This window comes from Corticium candelabrum, chromosome 12 (genome assembly GCF_963422355.1).
Source record: "Corticium candelabrum chromosome 12, ooCorCand1.1, whole genome shotgun sequence".
NCBI classification, from domain to species: Eukaryota; Metazoa; Porifera; class Homoscleromorpha; order Homosclerophorida; family Plakinidae; genus Corticium; species Corticium candelabrum.
Genome location: NC_085096.1, coordinates 190,001 through 207,942, shown reverse-complemented (window position 1 = coordinate 207,942; position 17,942 = coordinate 190,001). Strand labels below are relative to the sequence as shown.

Genomic DNA, 17,942 nt, shown 5'->3' with positions numbered 1-17,942 from the left:
AGCTAGTGTATACTGAGCACTGATAACAATCTGTGGCATATCAGTACTGAGTAGCAAGTCAAATAAAAACCAGTTTGTAGTTGTGTGTGTACAATGTTGCATTTAGTAACTCTTGCATACTGCTTCAAGTGTGCTTTAGCGAAATCCGGTTAATTAGTAAAATTCACGTACATATACCTGGGAGGCAATGGATTTGGCTTCATGTATTGCTTGGAACTCTCTAATTCCTTCAAGATTGAATACGCCAAATAGGAATGCACCGGCTTGAGTGTTGTCTCCAGCCTGCTCATTGATTCTTCCAGCCAGATTTCTGCAGGCAGACTCACTGGGCATCATTGGGCTACTGTGTGGGTCGCTAGAGTGAGTGGCTTTGGGCACAGTGATGAGCTGGCCCTTCTCTGGACTCACTTTGGGAAAGGTCAGTCTCGTACAATCTTGCCTGTTTAGGTGTCTAGCGGACCTAGATGCATTGAAAAAGAAGTAGGCACGTGATGGAGTGCAGATTGAGTCTCATGTACGTGTGCATAAGTACTGCTTCACTGTCTAACCTGCCCTTGAATGTCGTAAGAAAAGAGCTCGATGTATCCTTTACGTATCCGCGCCCAAAAAAATTCGCTCTGCGAACTCCCTCGATCACCGGACCTCGCTATTTCGGCTGCGCACTAAAGCTGCGCAGTTTCCCGGAATGCAAACCAACCCTAATTTAAAAAATCAAAATAGCGGCAGCCTGTTACAAAGTTTCCCCCTCCGAGTTTCCGCCGCCTCTTTCAAGACTTCAATTTCTGCTATGATGCACCCCATAGCCCGGACTCTGTAGTCCTTGGGGAATCCAGCAGGGGCAACCTTGCAAATACCAGTCTACTTGATCTACTCTATCCCCGTCTTCTCATGATACAGTGAGGAAACGGTACAAATTATACTTAGAATTAGTTAGCTAAAACACTCTAGTTAGCGGACACAATAATTATAAACACAGCTGAATATCCACCTAGAACGAGTTACGTGTACGTACCAGTAGATGCATGACTTCACTGTTCGTACGATAAAAACATCTCTAGACAAGAAAGCCGTCTAGCAAGATGAAACGCACGCGACCATCTGCGAACTTCGGAGGCAATGAGAAAAATGCATGCCGTTGTCTTCTGATTGGCAGAGCCAAAGCCTAGAGAAAAGGTAACAGAAATATAAAACGTCGACACTAGCACTTTCTAGCTAGAGCGCCAATGTGTTACCGATTGTCAGCCCATTGTGTCTCATTACATCTACTAAATAGATTTTCAGCATGTTGCGGTAGGCACGCGGTCAGCATCATTCTCTCATCTGAACGTGCAGAGAAGTGACGTTACGTACAAACAGAGAAAGAAAGCTGGAAACTGCAGTATATAGCTACGGACTCTCAGTTGGCAAACAATCAGAGACGAAGCGGTACCGCGTTTCAAGCTACCGAATTCCGGTACAACTTCACGAGAAGTTCAACAAATTATCGAGAAGATCTAACTAACAAACGGAAAAAGGAAAAAGAAAGTGACTATTTTGGACCGTTTGTCTACGCACAACAGACGCTACTGCGTGTATTTGTCTTTAGGTAACGAAATCGGTGAGAAATTTGGTACATGCAGTACCGTGTATTTAAAGCCGTGCTCGCACCTACGGCCATGCGTGGATATCGTGCATAGTAACTTTGTGTAATTGCATTAGCTAGATTCTAGGAAATCACTGGAAGATCCAGCAGTCAAGTGGATTACTAATGGTCCTACCGTATACAAAATGCATACTAAAATTGCTGCGGAGAAAATAAGTTGAAGAGTTATTGCGATTCTAGATCGTATTGGTACAGTTATTTCAAGCCAGTTCTCTAGACTCTACTACAGAAAATAGTTGATATTGTTTCTCTTGTTTTCTGCAGCAAAGCAAAAAGAAGAGCTATGCGTCAGTTTCGAAGTGCTGTACGAATGCTTTACAGTGACGTTTCGTAAACTTTGAAGTTTTCAACTGACGGTATACTGGCAAGCCTAGTTAGAGGTATAAACAGTGCGACTCTCTGTAAGTAACTTGCTAGAAAGACTAGACTTTCAAGTTTGACCATCTAAATATGGTGGTACCGTACGTTTCTAGTGACTTCAATTGTTCCAGGAAACTCAGACTATGCACATACATGTACATGTCTATGCACGACTTTACAGATGGAAGATTGTATAGTGAGGGCTGCCTGTATAGATAGTCTACCTCAAGTACAGTAGAATAACCGATATCAACTTAGTTCTAATATGCGAGCTTCTAGCTAAGCTGACGTCAATCAACCTTGACAGGTTGCTCATTGATTGATTAAGTTTAATCTAATCAATTTCGGCTATACACACATCTATGCGTAGACTCGTGTAATAAAAGGATTCGCCGGCTAGATCTAGATTGATTTGCTAGTCGTGTTCAACTTGTCATGTTTACCTGCTGCCTAGACATCTAGATAAAGGGAGTGTCATTATCGGATGGTGTACAGACGCGATGTTGTCATGCAATTCGATGTTTGTTGAGTAGACTGTGTCCTTGAATATGGTTGATTGACTAGGCGTGGTCCAAAGATATAGACACTAGATCATACGCAAATGCTATAGCTGACACTCGCGCATTGCTATTGATCAATGATGGTGTCACTACTGACGTTTGCTGTTTTCCTACTGTCTAGAGAGGTAGCCAGCGAGTCACTCAATTGTTTAGCCGTGCAAACAACCTGCGCTGCCGATGGTGCGTGTAATCCTCTACAAAATGACTACCTGCGTGACTGTTCGTCGATGTTGCAACGTGTTGGTGTTACATGTACGCAAACCTGCAAGGACAGCTACCACAAGTTGTTGGGCAATGCGATAGGAAGAGATTTCTATCAATGCAACTGCGGTACGGGTGCTTTGAGTGCTACCTGCCAGTCGTTCACCAACAACCTTTTGAGCAATTGCTTCGGAGGTGTTGCGCCAACACCTCCACCCGTCGTGTCTGGCTCTGCCTCTACTGTCGTTGTTCAGTCTTGCAGCTCTGTTACATCATCGTGTGGATACAACCCAACATGCAAACCGCGTTACATGAATTACATCCAGTCTTGCTCGACTGCTTTACTCGGTGTCCGCTGTTCTTCGCAGTGTAACCAGTCTTTCTATGAGTTGCTGCGCCATCCGGTTGGAAGTCAGTTTTTAGGCTGCTCGTGCGGAGATGCTTCAGATTGTAGCGCCAGTTTGGCGAACTTCTATGGCACTTGCTATAACGGAAGTATCCCGGTAGCACCACCGACAGTCGTTATCCCTACTTCTAACCCACCCGGTACTTGCGAGGCTTTTCAGGAAAAGTGTTATACATATAACTACGGAACGTGTGGATTGTATTTTTTGAGGCTCAATGGATTATGCAACGAAACGTGCAGAGCAGATTGTGTTAATGAAATGCAGAATCTGCTGTTGACCATTCCGTATGCAAGAGAAATCCTGACGTGCAGCTGTAAAAATGCCACCAATTCGATATGTCGTGACATTTTGGCATACCAAAGAGAATTTCTAGACTGCCTTGAAATCACCTTGCCTCCTGCTGTTGTCACATCTACACCTACACAATTTCCAAGAGATTCCTGTGAAGGTCTCCACCAAGTATGTATCCAACAACTTGGCGCACAATGTGCGAGCTTGCAACAACAAGTGTTCGAAGGAAACTGCAGCTATTTGAATGCTCAAGGTGCTGCTAACTTGTCACTGCCATGTACTGATGACTGTCAATCGAGCCTGCAAACATTGGCAGCAAGTTCGCATGGCACCGTCCTGACTTGCTCCTGTGCAGACAGTGGATCAAGTGTCTGTCTGAATGTGACGAAACAACGCGCTGTCTTCAACCATTGTGGCGTGACACCAGCTCCTCCTGTTGCTACCAGCTCACCTACAAGTAATACTAACACTCTACCTACTAAGGGCAGCCCTGGAGGAAGTGCAAAAGTGGCGGAACATGTGCTATCCGTTATTGTCTCTGTTGTTATTGGTCACGTTCTGCTGATGCTGTAAACCGAGTCTTTTATTGAAACATTATTTGGTAGATGAGTTTTCTTGCAAACTACTTGGTAACTTGTTCGTGGACTGCCTGTTCTAATTAGCTGTCATTTGCAAATTCAAATTTATTAGCTGTTTGTGGCTGCATGAAGCACTGGTGTCACTCTGCAGACGCGGGTACAGAATTCTTCGAAAGAGGGAGTCCAGTAGTATAACTAGCCAAGCCCCATAGCAGCTAAATTATAGTAGCTTACGGAACTGTATTATGGTTAATTTCCTTGCATATTCATTAGATAATTATAGGCATATAAGTTTAGAATTGAACGAACTAACCATCCATCAAAACACTAGGGTACAGTACGTTCACTTTGTTAGTCCCACACCGTACTGTCACCCATACAATGCCATGTGGGGAATGATGTTCAATTCACAACTTCGGAAAAGTAAACTAGAGGCAAAGAGATTTTCTAATATTTTAATACACAACAAACATTTTGGCTGCGGTAGGCGTGTCGTTGAAGAGGAGGGGTCCTGACTCCTAGAATCCCTCCCCTCTATCCCGCCTATGGACTGACTCTGATAAATAAAGTCAATAAAACATAAAGACACGAGCATTACAGATTTTGTAAATCAATGGCAACGTCAGGGTAAAAAATTGACAGGCCTGCTCATCGATCTAGACAGCGTTATAGCCTCTAGTCACACCGTCAACGTTCTCAACGGCAAACACTACTAATTACATTTACAAAATTTTGATGAAAGTTACGTTAACATATTCACACAAGACTCGAGTGATCTGATGTGGTTGTCGCTTCCATGGCAACGGTGCAAGGAAGCCCGGACCCCCAATTTACAAGTGGTACCGATCCACCAATAGATAGATAACATAGCTATTTACTAAAAAATTTGCGTAAGTGTAAGAACGTACTAACATCAGGCTGCAAGTATTACTTAATTACTTTTGCTACATATGTACCTATACATTCATGTACAGTACATGTAGGTATTTAGATAGTGTCTTTGTAATAAACCAGAGGCGCGCATGCTCAACGGTTACTGTACTAAACGATCAGAATGTAGCGCATGCGTTCATTGTTATCGCTAGTGCTAATAATAAATTTTATTTATTAACGTGCCAGATGTCAACAATAGCACGTGCCAGTTAATGGGTCTAACCCTCTTCTCACGCTCTTTATGTTAATTAACTAGCAGATGCCAGTAGCAGCTGCATCGTTACCTTTAGTTTAGCACTTTAGTGTTTCATCATTCTATATCTGCAGGTCACCTAACGGCTTCTCAGGGTCTTCATTAGTCGCTCGGTTGATACAGTACAGTACAGTACAGTACAGTACAGTGCAGGTCTGATCATGAGTGCCTGGGTCCTGTACTGTACAGTACATGTGTGTGTGTGTGTGTGTGTGTGTGTGTGTGTGTGTGTGTGTGTGTGTGTGTGTGTGTGTGTGTGTGTGTGTGTGTGTGTGTGTGTGTGTGTGTGTGGTGTGGTGTGTGTGTGTGTGTGTGTGTGTGTGTGTGTGTGTGTGTGTGTGTGTGTGTGTGTGTGTGTGTGTGTGTGTGTGTGTGTGTGTGGTGTGGTGTGGTGTGGTGTGTGTGTGTGTGTGTGTGTGTGTGTGTGTGTGTGTGTGTGTGTGTGTGTGTGTGTGTGTGTGTGTGTGTGTGTGTGTGTAATGATATCTCAATTACAACTAAAAATGTTATAATGATTTTCATAGCTAAATATGGTAATAGTCACAGACTCACACCTTATTACCGCGTTGCTGTTAATCTGTAAGTTGCTGTTAGTCTGTAAATCTCAAACTTAATCACACCTTGTAGTCGTCTGCTGTTGCCCTGATGTTTTGTGTGTTGGTCAGTTGTGTCCCGTGTGTTTGCAGCATAGTTGTACGTACATAGGTAGGTAGGTATCTACATACCGTAACTACCTACTACTGTACTGTGTAGTAAGTGTGTGGTGGGTGGGTGTATGTGGGTGTATGTATGTATGTAGTAAAGAAAGAAGGAGTTGGAAGTGTTAAACTGTGTATATGACGTCATACTAATTTACTGACGTATTACAAATATTAATATTAATAAGTGGCAACATTAGCAAAGTTGATGTGCCACAGTTTGGTCATTCTTAGAAAAAAGGTTACATCCCTGATAATAAGTCGGTGAGGTCTGTGCAGTGCAGTGGTACAGTACAGAGTCATGACATGATGCACGTGTTATCATAACCTGTCAAGAGACACGTGCACGGTTGTGTATGTTTACGGAATGTTAGCTCCACCTCCATTCCTCGCGATAAGAAGGGTGGAGCCGACAGCACAAGAAAATGTTAGTACAAGGCAGGACGTCCGCCGGTTTCCCGCCAACCATCCGTGATCTCATTCTCTCTACCATTACAATTGCCATGCGCTGCACCACTGGAAGGCCTACGACTGTGGGAGCACGCGAGCGTCGGCGCCTGTTAAGTGGGCGTGCTATCAAGGAAATAAACATGCGCACACGTGTTACGTAATCATAATCATAACATACAGCAGACATTGTTCTGGTAATCATGGCGTGCGTCGCAGCGTTTATTACTCTCTTGTTGTTGTCTCGCCTGGCGAGCAGTGAAAGGGCCATGTGTCAAGACGTGCAGGCAGAATGCAATAGAGACGAGGCGTGTAAGCCATTCCAGGATGCTTATCTGCGAGACTGCGGGCAGGAGTATACGGATCATAGTGTAGGATGCAGGGAAACCTGCAGGGTGAGCTACTATAAACTACTGAGCAACGTGATCGGCCGGAGATATTACCGATGCGACTGTGGAAAGGGAAATTTTGGGCAAACTTGTACATCGTTTACCAACAATCTCTTGGGCAACTGTTTTGGAGGTGTTTTTCCGACGCCTCCGCCTGTTGCAAATGGTTCGGTGACGGTTTCGTCTAGTTCTTGTAAGTTTATTAGATGGTTGTGTCTGCTCGATCAGACTTGCCCTGCGCTGAATGTGTCGCTCGAAGGTGCGTGCTCGCATGCTTTCTCCGGCTTGAACTGCTCGCAGACCTGCAAACAGACGTACTCCGCATTGCTGCAGCATTCTATTGGTAGAAGGATGTATGGTTGTTCTTGTGATGGTGATGCAAAGTGCAATGCGAGTGAGACGAACTTGTTTCGCGTGTGCAATGGAAGCATGTTGCTACCGACAGATGCCACGCCTTCCATTGGGACTTGTGAGGCTTTCTATGAGAAATGTTTTGTTAACGACTCTGGAACGTGTGGAAGTGCGTTCACGTTGGTGAACGGGTCGTGCAGTGCGTCGATCAGGCAGCAGGCCAATCAAACTGTTTGCCCTGCAACGTGTGCAACTGGACTGAAGAGTTTGGTGGAGAATGTTGCATATGCTAGTGATATACTGAGCTGCAGATGCATGGATTCTCGCTCTTCCATGTGCAATACAATTTCAATATACCAGAAGCTATTCACTTTTTGTCAAGTTACTACACCTGGCTCATACCCACCCACCTCATGTGAAGGACTCCAACAACTGTGTGTGCAGTACCTTGGTGCACAGTGTGGGAGTTCACTATTACGAGTGTTTGGACAAAACTGCAGTAGATTCTTTGATGCTCAAGGTGCTACTGACTTGTCCACGTCTTGTACTACCGACTGTCGGTCGAGCCTACATGAATTGGCTACAAGTCCCTCTGATCAAACTGTCTTGACGTGTTCCTGTGCAGACAGAGACTCGTTTGCTTGCCAGAATGTGATGAGATATCGGCCAGTCTTTGAACACTGTGATGTGACAGCACCCCCTCCTGCTGCCCATACACCCACCATTGCTACTACTACAGGAGATATTGGAGGAGGGACGGGTGTGGTGGTAAATGTGCCACTCGTTCTTTTGTCACTTGCTGTTGGATCTGTTTTGCTGATGCTGTTCTAGACCTTGTAGAGAAGTAATAGTCGCTGTTAGTGACCTGGTTTCATGCTGTTAATGATGGATAGTGCATGTTCTATTAGTGACATGATTGCATACAGTTGGAGTTGTTCTACTTGGTTAGATGAAGACTGATGTAGGTCACAAAAACCTTTTATGCCTACTCCATGGATGGTCCACCTTGTGCATATGTAGTCTTATGTAGATAAGACCTAATGCCATACTTAGTTAACCAGTTAGGGTCCCAATATTCAAGCAAATTGTTTAGACAAACCCAGTGCATGGATCCAGTATGTCGACACCACAGCAGACGTCCACAAACCACACAACAGAGTCTAGCACACACAAACCACACAACAGAGTCTAGAGTTTCTACTCTAGGGCACCTAAATAGCACAAATCAGGACGCCAACAAGCTGCTTATAATGAATGATGAAACATGTACTGTATTCCAATATACTAGACTATGTACACAAGCACATTACCTGGTAACAGCTAGAGATGTAATAATCAAGTTGTGCAGTTTCAAACTATAGACTAGATCGATAGTAATTAATTTAAAAGAAAGTACGCTAGACAGCAATTAAAAAACTAACTAACTCATTTCTTCATATCCTTATAAGCCCATGCATACAAATAAGTTCCTATTTGACATCCACTTACCTCTATTTACAATGAGTCCTAACCAAACTGTTTGCAGAGTGCATTGCTCTATTCATATCTAGTGTCTGTAGCTTCAGTACCGTTTGATGCTTCTACAGACCAGTTTCCTAACCTCATCCGGATTGAATCTCTCACTAATTGCAAGCCTTCTTGGAGTCCTTCGTATCCCTCTTCTAGATACACCTCATTTATTAGATTGCCTTGTCATCTCAGATAAAGCATTTTACAACAGTAAGGTGGTGACGACTGCTACCATAGCCTATCTAGCTAGTAAACATTTACTCATGCCATGTACAATTGCACTGTAAGTGTTAGATAATTATGAAAAAATAAAAAGTTGATGTGCAGACAATAACGCGCTGCTATCTGATATGAGTATTATGAAAAGCTCGTGTGCAGACAATTATGACGCGCTATCTGATGCGGCAGTACTCTCAAGCATCTAACGATAACACGTAATATTAGTCATACTAATTAAAGGGTAACTGACATGAAACAATCAAACATTATTTTATTGCATTTTTCGTTTGTTCTTACTGTTCTTATGCCCCCAAAATTAAAAGTTTAAGTTTTGTAGCTACATTCGTGAAGATATCGAGGCGTAAGAGTACCGGTCGTGACGTCACAAGAGAAACGAAAGTGGCTTAGAGCGCATGCTGGCAATAGAAAATGTCTGACGAGATAGTACACCTCTGGTTGCCTGCTGGCTGCAGTAATGTGCTCAGAAAGAAAGCATGGCTTTGATTCGCTTCTCCAGTAATACCAAGATATCGAAGAAATGAGCAGCGCGAGAAAACAAGCGAGAAATCGGTGGGATATGGGCCAACCGCACGTTCAGACCCGACTAGTGCGTAATCTCAGCCGGAATGTTTCGAAACGGAGGATAACGTTAGTGAGTCAGTTACTGTGAGGCTTTGGGCTATTACCCAAGGTAAAAGGAGACTGAAGCCTGAAGCATCAAGCCGCGCTGTTGATTTGTGTACTAGGAAGCCATTGAGAGGATTGCAGCGTGACAATGTGAGAAAGTCAACAAATACAGAAGGGGCGAAAGGCTGAAAGAAAGCGTGAGAAATGAAGGGTAAGTCATGTAGAAATCATCAACTCACAAGACTCCGTGTTCTGGATCTGGTTTGAAGAGAACATGAGTTGTACTGTCATCCATACTCACTAATTAATTGAATCATGAATTGATATCAGAAATCCAGGCTTCTTCTCACCTTTTTTCATTTTAAACAAACGAATATTTGAGAATTAGTCAATTACCCATGGTCAGAGCAAACAAGATTATGAAATCTCTCTTAATTAATTAACCCGACTCTAATTTATGAGGATGTTGGAAACTGCTGTAAAAGGATGGGTGGGAGGATTGTTGATAATTGATTACAATCTTTAGAAGTTTCAATCAACTCTCACAACCTACAAACAAAAATAACACCATTCACTGGTAGTTCCAGTGACAATTATGTTTCACATGAAAAAACCTAACCATATAATTATCGATGGCTTTCTTTTACTAGAGATACTCTATAATGTCTCATAGTGCCTTCTGACGTCTAAATTGTGACCTCGTGGAATTTCCATTTTATACAAAGCAGCCAACAACAATCTGTAAAAGCAACATTACTTTTATAAATAACTTGATATTGTATTGCATGTGTGCTAGCATTTTTAAATAACAAAGCTACTGTGTGAAGTACAACAGAAAATAAAGAGAAATTTTGCCAAGACATTGTAAGTACATAGACAGTAATTCTAAACAACCAGAAACACACCACCACTACCAACAACAATAACAACAACAACAACTGCATTGCAACCAACAGTAAGGAATAAAAAAGTGCACTCATATACCTGCGAATGCTACGTACTGGAGTCCAGGACTAACACCAGGACACTGATCAGATTCTTCAGCATTGTCGACGTAATTCACACCAACATCAAGAGAAGCTCATCTCTTCGGTTCAAACTTACTTTCACGCTCTAGCAGTAGGTAGAAATTAGTCACAAGAAACTCTACCGATCGTAGAATTTTACAGGACTTACCCTTCATTTCTTATTCGTTCTTTCAGCCTTTTCTCCTCTTCTCTATTTGTTGACTTTCTCACATTGTCACGTTGCAATGGCTTCGTCTAGTTTAGATCGCCAACGCAGCTTGCTGCTCCAGGCTTCAGTCTCCTTTTACCTTGAGGTAAACCCCAAAGCCTCCTACTAACGTAATCCTCCGTTTCGAAACATTCCGGCTGAGAATACGCACCAGACGGGTCTGAAGGTGTGGTTGGCCCATCCCACCGATTTCTCGCTTGTTTCACTCGCGTTGCCCATTACTTTCACATGTTGGCATTGTTGGAGAAGCGAATCAAAGCCACACTTCCTTTCTGAGCGCATTGCTGCAGCCAGCAGACAACCAGACGTTTACTTTCTTGTAGGACTTTACTATTGCCAGCATGCGCTCTAGCCACGTCCGTTTCTCTCGTGATGTCACGCGGGTGTACGCCTACTAAACACCCGGAGGCAACTTTGCGCCTCAATATCTTCACAAATATAGCTTCAAAAATTAAACTTTTAATTTTTGGGCATACGAACGTTAAGAACTAACGGAAAATGCAATAAAATAATTTTTGATTTTTTCATGTCAGTTACCCTTTAATTAAAATAAAATATTACCACCAACTAGTGCAAACATACTGCAGCTATACAACAAGTGTGACTCAATAGAGATAATAGAGATAATAGGGCATAAGAAAGTACTGGCATCTTGAGAAACCAAAACTCATCACCCCTTACTAGAAATAGTCTAAAAAAATTAGACTAGTGGGCACGTACCGATTTGAACCCCGAAGCAAAAACCATTAGCGACTTTTAACAATAGTTCTGCATACGTAAGAGCTTGCACTTCCTGTGTGTGACACAACTTCCCAAAATAATTCTGCCGGACCACTCTTTGTAGTGCAGATCCGTTGACACGTACGAACCCTTTCTATCTAACGTCATATGTCTTGTGGGTATCTTGTCTCATTTCCTCACCCATTGTCTAATTTGACTCACTCACTTTTCTAGGCACATGATAGCCGCTACATCTCTGCGACCCAACGTAGCCAAGTTGTTCACTTCCCGGAGATATCCGGTTCCTGTTGGCCACACCCACGTTTTCACACCAAGCGCGCCGTAGCCTGGCTTGCTCGCGATCGTACATTACAGTCAGTGACGATCATGTGCCTTTCTATCGTCAGCCGGTACGTCGTCACTGCTTTTCTTCTTCTTCTCTCTGCGTCAGCAGGCGGAGCAATGAATTGTACAGACGCCACTTCTGCGTGCTCAAGTGCCACATCCTGTCGCACGAGTCGTTTACAGTATCATGCTACTTGTAACTCGCTCATACAGGGGACAACCAAGGAATGCAGTACAACTTGTCGAGGAGCTTATCTCGCGTTGGTACAAGATGCGTCAGCAAGCACAAGTAATCTACGGACATGCCAGTGTGACAGCAGTGACTGCATATCAAAGGAGGTGGAGAGTGTGGGGAATGTGTGTGATATCATGACACCAACGACGACGACTGCTAGCAGCAGCGACCGAAAGGAACTCGCAACTGGTACTTCTGATGCTCAGGCTCTTCCATGCAGTTTTATATTCACTTTCCTTTTGCTGGTGGGAATGCTCATCTTCTAGATTCTCAAGATTTTTCTAGTAGAGTAGAGTGCACTATTAGAATGTTATAATTAGGACATTTGACAGAGAGCGTTCTAGTAGGCGCTAGGAAATATAGCGTCATGACTGTTTGAGATTTTGTCTAAAACTTTATGTGTCACTCTTGGGAGCATGTGAACTGCTACTGGCTTTGTCTGTGACCTGAAAGTGAGAAAGCGAGTTATGTCTGTAAAGCATGCGTTTAAAGTCTGTTCCAAAATCTACTAATTAACTATATAGGTTATAACGGATGTAGACTGTGTTTCCATTATGGCTCTGGTAGACTGGATGTAGTCTAGCGCAGCCAGACCCTTTCCCACTGGGTCATACTTCTGGGCAACACGCGCGCGCGCACACACACACACACACACACACACACACACACACACACACACACACACACACACACACACACTCACACCAACACATGCACACCAACACATGCACACCAACACACACACACACACACACACACACACACACACACACACACACACACACACACACACACAGACACACACACAGACACAGACACAGACACAGACACACACACACACACACACACACACACACACACACACACACACACACACACACACACACACACACACACACAGACACACACACAGACACACACACACACACACACACACACACACACACACACACACACACACACACACACACACAGACACAGACACACAGACACAGACACGCACGCACACACTCACACCAACACATGCAAACCAACACACCAACACACCAACACACACACACACACACACACACACACACACACACACACACACACACACACACACACACAAGACAGACAGACAGACAGACAGACAGACAGACAGACAGACACAGACAGACACAGACACAGACACACACACACACACAGACACGCACGCACACACTCACACCAACACATGCACACCAACACACCAACACACCAACACACACACACACACACACACACACACACACACACACACACACACACAGACACAGACACAGACACAGACACAGACACAGACACACACACAGACACACAAACACAGACACAGACACAGACACAGACACACACACACACAGACACAGACACAGACACAGACACACACACACACACACACACACACACACACACACACACACACACACACACACACACACACACATACACACACACGCACACACACACACCAACACACCCACCACTAATTATCATCTCCCGGATGCCCGGAGTCCCTGACTGCAACACTTCTGTTGTCATGTCACCCTCCACTATCTCCACCTGTCTCACCATCTCTCTCTTCACCTTACCACTAAGCCACGCAGTGAACTGTGACGCCGCCGTGTCCAAGTGCTCCGACAACGTTACATGCCGTACGAAACGGCGCGCCTACCAGGGATGGTGTGGCTCAATCATACACGAGTCAGGCAACAAATGCAGCGAAGAGTGCAACAATGCATATTGTACTTACATTCAAGATCAATCAGCAAACGAGATGAAGACATGCCAATGTGTTGAAACCGACAGCGAATGCGCCTCAACCGATTTAGAGCGCGTCGAAAAGGCTTGCGTGGCGCATTTTCCGAGGTGTTCTGCTCTTGTGGAGACTTCTTGTTACCGTCTCGTGTTTGTTCTGCTGCTAGTTTGCTTGGTGGGCAAGATTTTCATGTAGAAATTCTGACATAATTGCAGTGCGAAGGTTATCGCTTCAATTTTTTTTAAATTTTGGTTGGTTGTATGGTGTGGTTTGATTGAAGTCCGCGGACGTATTGAGTTTTATTGCGCTTTATGAGAATGGAGGACTCATTGAAATTGTGTGTTTGGTGTCTGTTGTGAGAGTGAGATGCAGTTTTGGTATGCATGATGATGATGTGGGACCAGACTTGGTCGGGATACAGGAATGGGGTCTGACTATGTTGAGAGATTAAATAGAATAGATAAATAAGTAAATAAATAATAAATATATTTGTTGAGAGATTAACTGAAATAAATAATTTTTAAATTTGATTTTGTGGGTATTTTGGAATATTTGTGTACGCTGTGGGTATTATGTTTGTTGCACACACACACACACACACACACACACACACACACACACACACACACACACACACACACACACACACACACAGCAAATGACTTATTGAAATTGTGTGCTGCCAGTTGTGAACGTGAGGCACAGTTTGGCATGCACAACTGATACACGAGAGAGACCAGACTCGGAAGGTGTACACATACACAGAAACGAGTTCTTGAAACAAAAACCAATTTGAGAGATAAATTAAAATTAATTAATTAATTAACTTTAGTTAACCTCTCAATTAATTATTTCAGTTTTACTGCTTCCCGGCCTGTTTCACCTGAAATTGAATTTTAGTTTTTGAATGAAACAAGCAGAGGCAATAGGTATGACAATCAACTACTAAGTGTAGTGGCAGGTGAGGCAGCTTGTCTACTAATGTTATGCATAATTAATGATCAATAATAATTAATGCCCCACGATTTGATTGCTAACGAATTACTAGTTTATTGCCTTGTGTGTATACATACTAATATCTAGAGCTCATCAGTATCTCCACCAAATACAATAAGCACATCTTCTAGCATCTAATCAACAGCCAGACAGTCTGCCTCTAATTTCTCTACCAACACGTACCGACTCGTCTTCATTTCGATTTCCTACGATCACAGAACGATTGCGACGTCACGATTAGTCGCATCACAGTGTGACCTACTTTCCAGGCGATCTCTCTGCGTACGCATTCGTATATCCGGGTACTGATCCTGCACGACCTTCGATGCCATACCCACACTGAAAGACAGAAGTTTGATAAATGCGTGGGTGTGACAAGTTTGATAAATGCGTGGGTGTGGCTAGTGAGTGAGTGTCATACCCTTGTTCCAACGTCTGTTGTGTCACTCGCACAGTCAACGCTCAACTCTGACTCCGAACTGCAGCTAGGGGGTGCAGAATGGCTGCGCCTCTCTCTTCTGTATCACAATATGAGATCGTCAGTAACGTGATGTAAAACTGTGTTCTAGCTCTGTTTGTTCGTCTCACATTTCTGTTGCGATCGGATCCTCGGACTTCAGCTTTTCGATGTCAGTAAACTGCATGGCAGCTCCGCCACCACGAGTTTTCCAGACTTCGCCCTGGAATGACGATATGACTTGTAGTATTGAGCATCTTTCTAAAGAGTCGTTTCGTCAGTCTATTTGTTCGTTTGTCTTGCTGTGTGTTTGTCTGTCTGTCTGTCCACCTTTCTGTCTGTCTGTTTGTCCACCTTTCTGTCTGTTTGTCTGTCTGTCCACTTTTCTGTCTGTCTGTCTGTGTGTCTGTCTGTCTATCTGTCCACCTTTCTGTCTGTTTGACTGTCTGTCCACCTTTCTGTCTGTTTGACTGTCTGTCCACCTTTCTGTCTGTTTGTCTGTCTGTCCATCTTTCTGTCCGTTTGTCTGTCTGTCCATCTTTCTGTCTGTTTGTCTGTCTGTTTGTCTGTCCACTTTTCTGTCTGTCTGTCTGTTTGTCTGTCCACCTTTCTGTCTGTCCGTCCACCTTTCTGTCTGTGTGTTTGCCTGTCCACCGTTCTGTCTGTTTGTCTGACTATCTGTCCACCTTTCTGTCTGTTGTCTGTCTGTCTGTCCGTCACTTGTCATCTTTACTTTATATAGACGCGTTTCCACTTCTCCCTGTGAGTCCTGCTCTTGATGAGTCAACACATATTTCGAACAGCCTCCAGTTTCTTCCCTCAAATGCTTTAGCTTTGGCGTTTGCACTGTTTTCTTCTTTTTCAGTTGAGGCTGTAGAACCGTGTCTACAGCAAACACAACAGCCATACCCAATAGTGTTACTGTATTGTACAAATGTGTATTGGAGATATGAAGGTAAACTATTGACTAATGGATGTAGTATGAGATGTGTGTGGGTGGAAGATGCAATGATTGGTTAGTCACCCGTTTTGAGGCTAGAAGCAGGCTTGTGTTCCAACCAGGTTTCGGCTGATAGCGAACGCTTTCTCCGAGATCGTACTGCAGGAACCTAAACACAAAAAGAGTAAGTGAGACAAACAGCCAGACAGACAAACAGACTGCAAACAATCAGACAGGCAGATGACACAAACAGACAGACAGACAAACAGACAGACAGACAGTGAGTGAGACAAACAGACAGTTAGTGAAACAAACAGACAGTTAGTGAAACAAACAGATAGACAGACTTACTGACAGCCAGCCAGCCAGACAACCAGTCAATGCAGACAGACAGACAGCCAGTAAGTGAGACAGACAGTGCAGAGACCAATATAACTGCCGGCTATCGGCCAACAGCTGACTAAATGTGATGTTTGGCCGACATAATATTTCTTAAAGCCTGACATTGGCCGATCAATGTCTAATTGTGTTGAGCTGAGGTTGTCATAGCATGGGGCTGTTCCTTTTGCATGAAATTGTTCTCAGAAGGTGTCATATGATATAGCAGAAAGTGATGATGACATGTGCATAGCATATCTAAGTTGCTGTAACCACTAATAATATTAGGTTGTTATTGTCTTATCTGTAATTATGTTACAAGGTGTATTTTGTTGCAATATGAACTAAAGAGAGCACCTTACTGCTGTGCTCATTATCTACTCTAGTCTAGCAACTTATGTGCAACTACTCTTCAGTTTTGTTGACCTTTTACACAGGAAGTGCTAATGAGACTGCGATTTCACCAGATGTTTTATTTAGTGACCCTCTAAGATCTTTAGTAACGGCCTTTGCGTACTCTAACATCTTCTTACACACAAGTATGCCTCAAGTAGAGCGTGCATTCTAGCTTTTTGACCTTCTATTCTGAAACTAACAATGTTCAAAGGTCCCAATATTCGACCACTGCTTACATCATGCAACTAGGGTAGTAGATATCAGTAGCCATTGCAGAGATATACGACCTACACAGGCGTAAACACTTGTTAGAGTGACGCTCGCTAACTAGCAGGTGGATAGCTCACAAGCGGAAAGCCCTGCAGTGAATCCAGGATAGGTATGGTGCATACATGTCACATTTGACACATCTTCAAGAGGACAAATCCCTTAGGAGTTTTGACAAACAAAGGCTGAAAGGCTACTTGTTAAGATGGACAGAAGTCCGCATTCTGCTTGGATGCTCCCTGTACATTGACATCCTTACACCACCAGCTGTGTTGAGCTTGTCATTGCAAGAGGATGGTGTTGATGTGGCCCATGCCATCAAGCACAGCTTTTAAGCGCATTGCTGAAGCAACTTAGTTCTATCCCCTCCTGAGGAATGGCCTGCAACTAAAAGCGTCTCAGCCAGCAGCTCCATTTTGAAGGTGACAATGTGAGCTACCAAGGCTTTCAGCTCCGTCACTACAGAGAAACAGTCATGATAGCTTGCAAGAAGGAAGTACTAGCTGATCTCAGTAGACTAGATTGTGAAATACGTGAACGACTTGAATGGTCTGACACCAACATGCTCCGATCCATCCTAGTTTAACTAGATACTCAAACGTGGCTGGGAAACAATGACGATGATGCTATTTGTAGAGGGATCAGCTCTGCTGTGGCTCACATCATTTGTCAGTTCCGTGCTCCACTGGAAGCAAAGGGCTTAGATCTATCAAGTATTGATGATGAAGTA

The 17,942-nt window shown here is 43.7% G+C and overlaps 3 protein-coding genes and 2 long non-coding RNA genes across 6 annotated transcripts in view; 3 read left to right on the top strand and 2 right to left on the bottom strand.

The window, feature by feature from the left end:
- Window positions 1-1,336: 1,336 nt before the first annotated feature.
- On the top strand, window positions 1,337-2,095 carry LOC134188396 (uncharacterized). The gene is made up of 3 exons (XR_009971329.1): window positions 1,337-1,597; window positions 1,699-1,831; window positions 1,907-2,095. It is a non-coding gene; the product is annotated as an uncharacterized LOC134188396 (long non-coding RNA).
- Window positions 2,096-2,726: 631 nt separating this feature from the next.
- Window positions 2,727-4,156, top strand: LOC134188211 (uncharacterized). The gene has a single exon (XM_062656409.1). The coding sequence runs from the start codon at window positions 2,790-2,792 to the stop codon at window positions 4,032-4,034; it is 1,245 nt and encodes a 414-aa protein (XP_062512393.1). The 5' UTR covers window positions 2,727-2,789; the 3' UTR covers window positions 4,035-4,156.
- A 2,403-nt stretch (window positions 4,157-6,559) lies between these two features.
- Window positions 6,560-8,092, top strand: LOC134187915 (uncharacterized). The gene has a single exon (XM_062656091.1). It carries the CDS (start codon window positions 6,574-6,576, stop codon window positions 7,939-7,941), a length of 1,368 nt encoding a protein of 455 aa, XP_062512075.1. The 5' UTR covers window positions 6,560-6,573; the 3' UTR covers window positions 7,942-8,092.
- A 1,650-nt stretch (window positions 8,093-9,742) lies between these two features.
- Window positions 9,743-11,001, bottom strand: LOC134188191 (uncharacterized). Its single transcript, XR_009971288.1, has 4 exons — window positions 10,642-11,001; window positions 10,450-10,578; window positions 10,085-10,204; window positions 9,743-10,014 (listed from the first exon to the last, which is right to left on the bottom strand). It is a non-coding gene; the product is annotated as an uncharacterized LOC134188191 (long non-coding RNA).
- A 3,802-nt stretch (window positions 11,002-14,803) lies between these two features.
- The window catches only part of LOC134187905 (kinesin-like protein KIF23), a 13,899-nt gene continuing 10,760 nt past the window's right edge, over window positions 14,804-17,942 (bottom strand). For both annotated transcript variants that reach the window (XM_062656080.1, XM_062656081.1), the window contains 6 exons: window positions 16,256-16,340; window positions 15,965-16,116; window positions 15,363-15,454; window positions 15,196-15,292; window positions 15,037-15,113; window positions 14,804-14,980 (listed from right to left, as the gene is read on the bottom strand). In XM_062656080.1, the coding sequence (XP_062512064.1) occupies window positions 14,968-14,980; window positions 15,037-15,113; window positions 15,196-15,292; window positions 15,363-15,454; window positions 15,965-16,116; window positions 16,256-16,340 (516 nt within the window). In that variant the 3' untranslated portion in view covers window positions 14,804-14,967. The remainder of the gene's footprint in view (window positions 14,981-15,036; window positions 15,114-15,195; window positions 15,293-15,362; window positions 15,455-15,964; window positions 16,117-16,255; window positions 16,341-17,942) is intronic.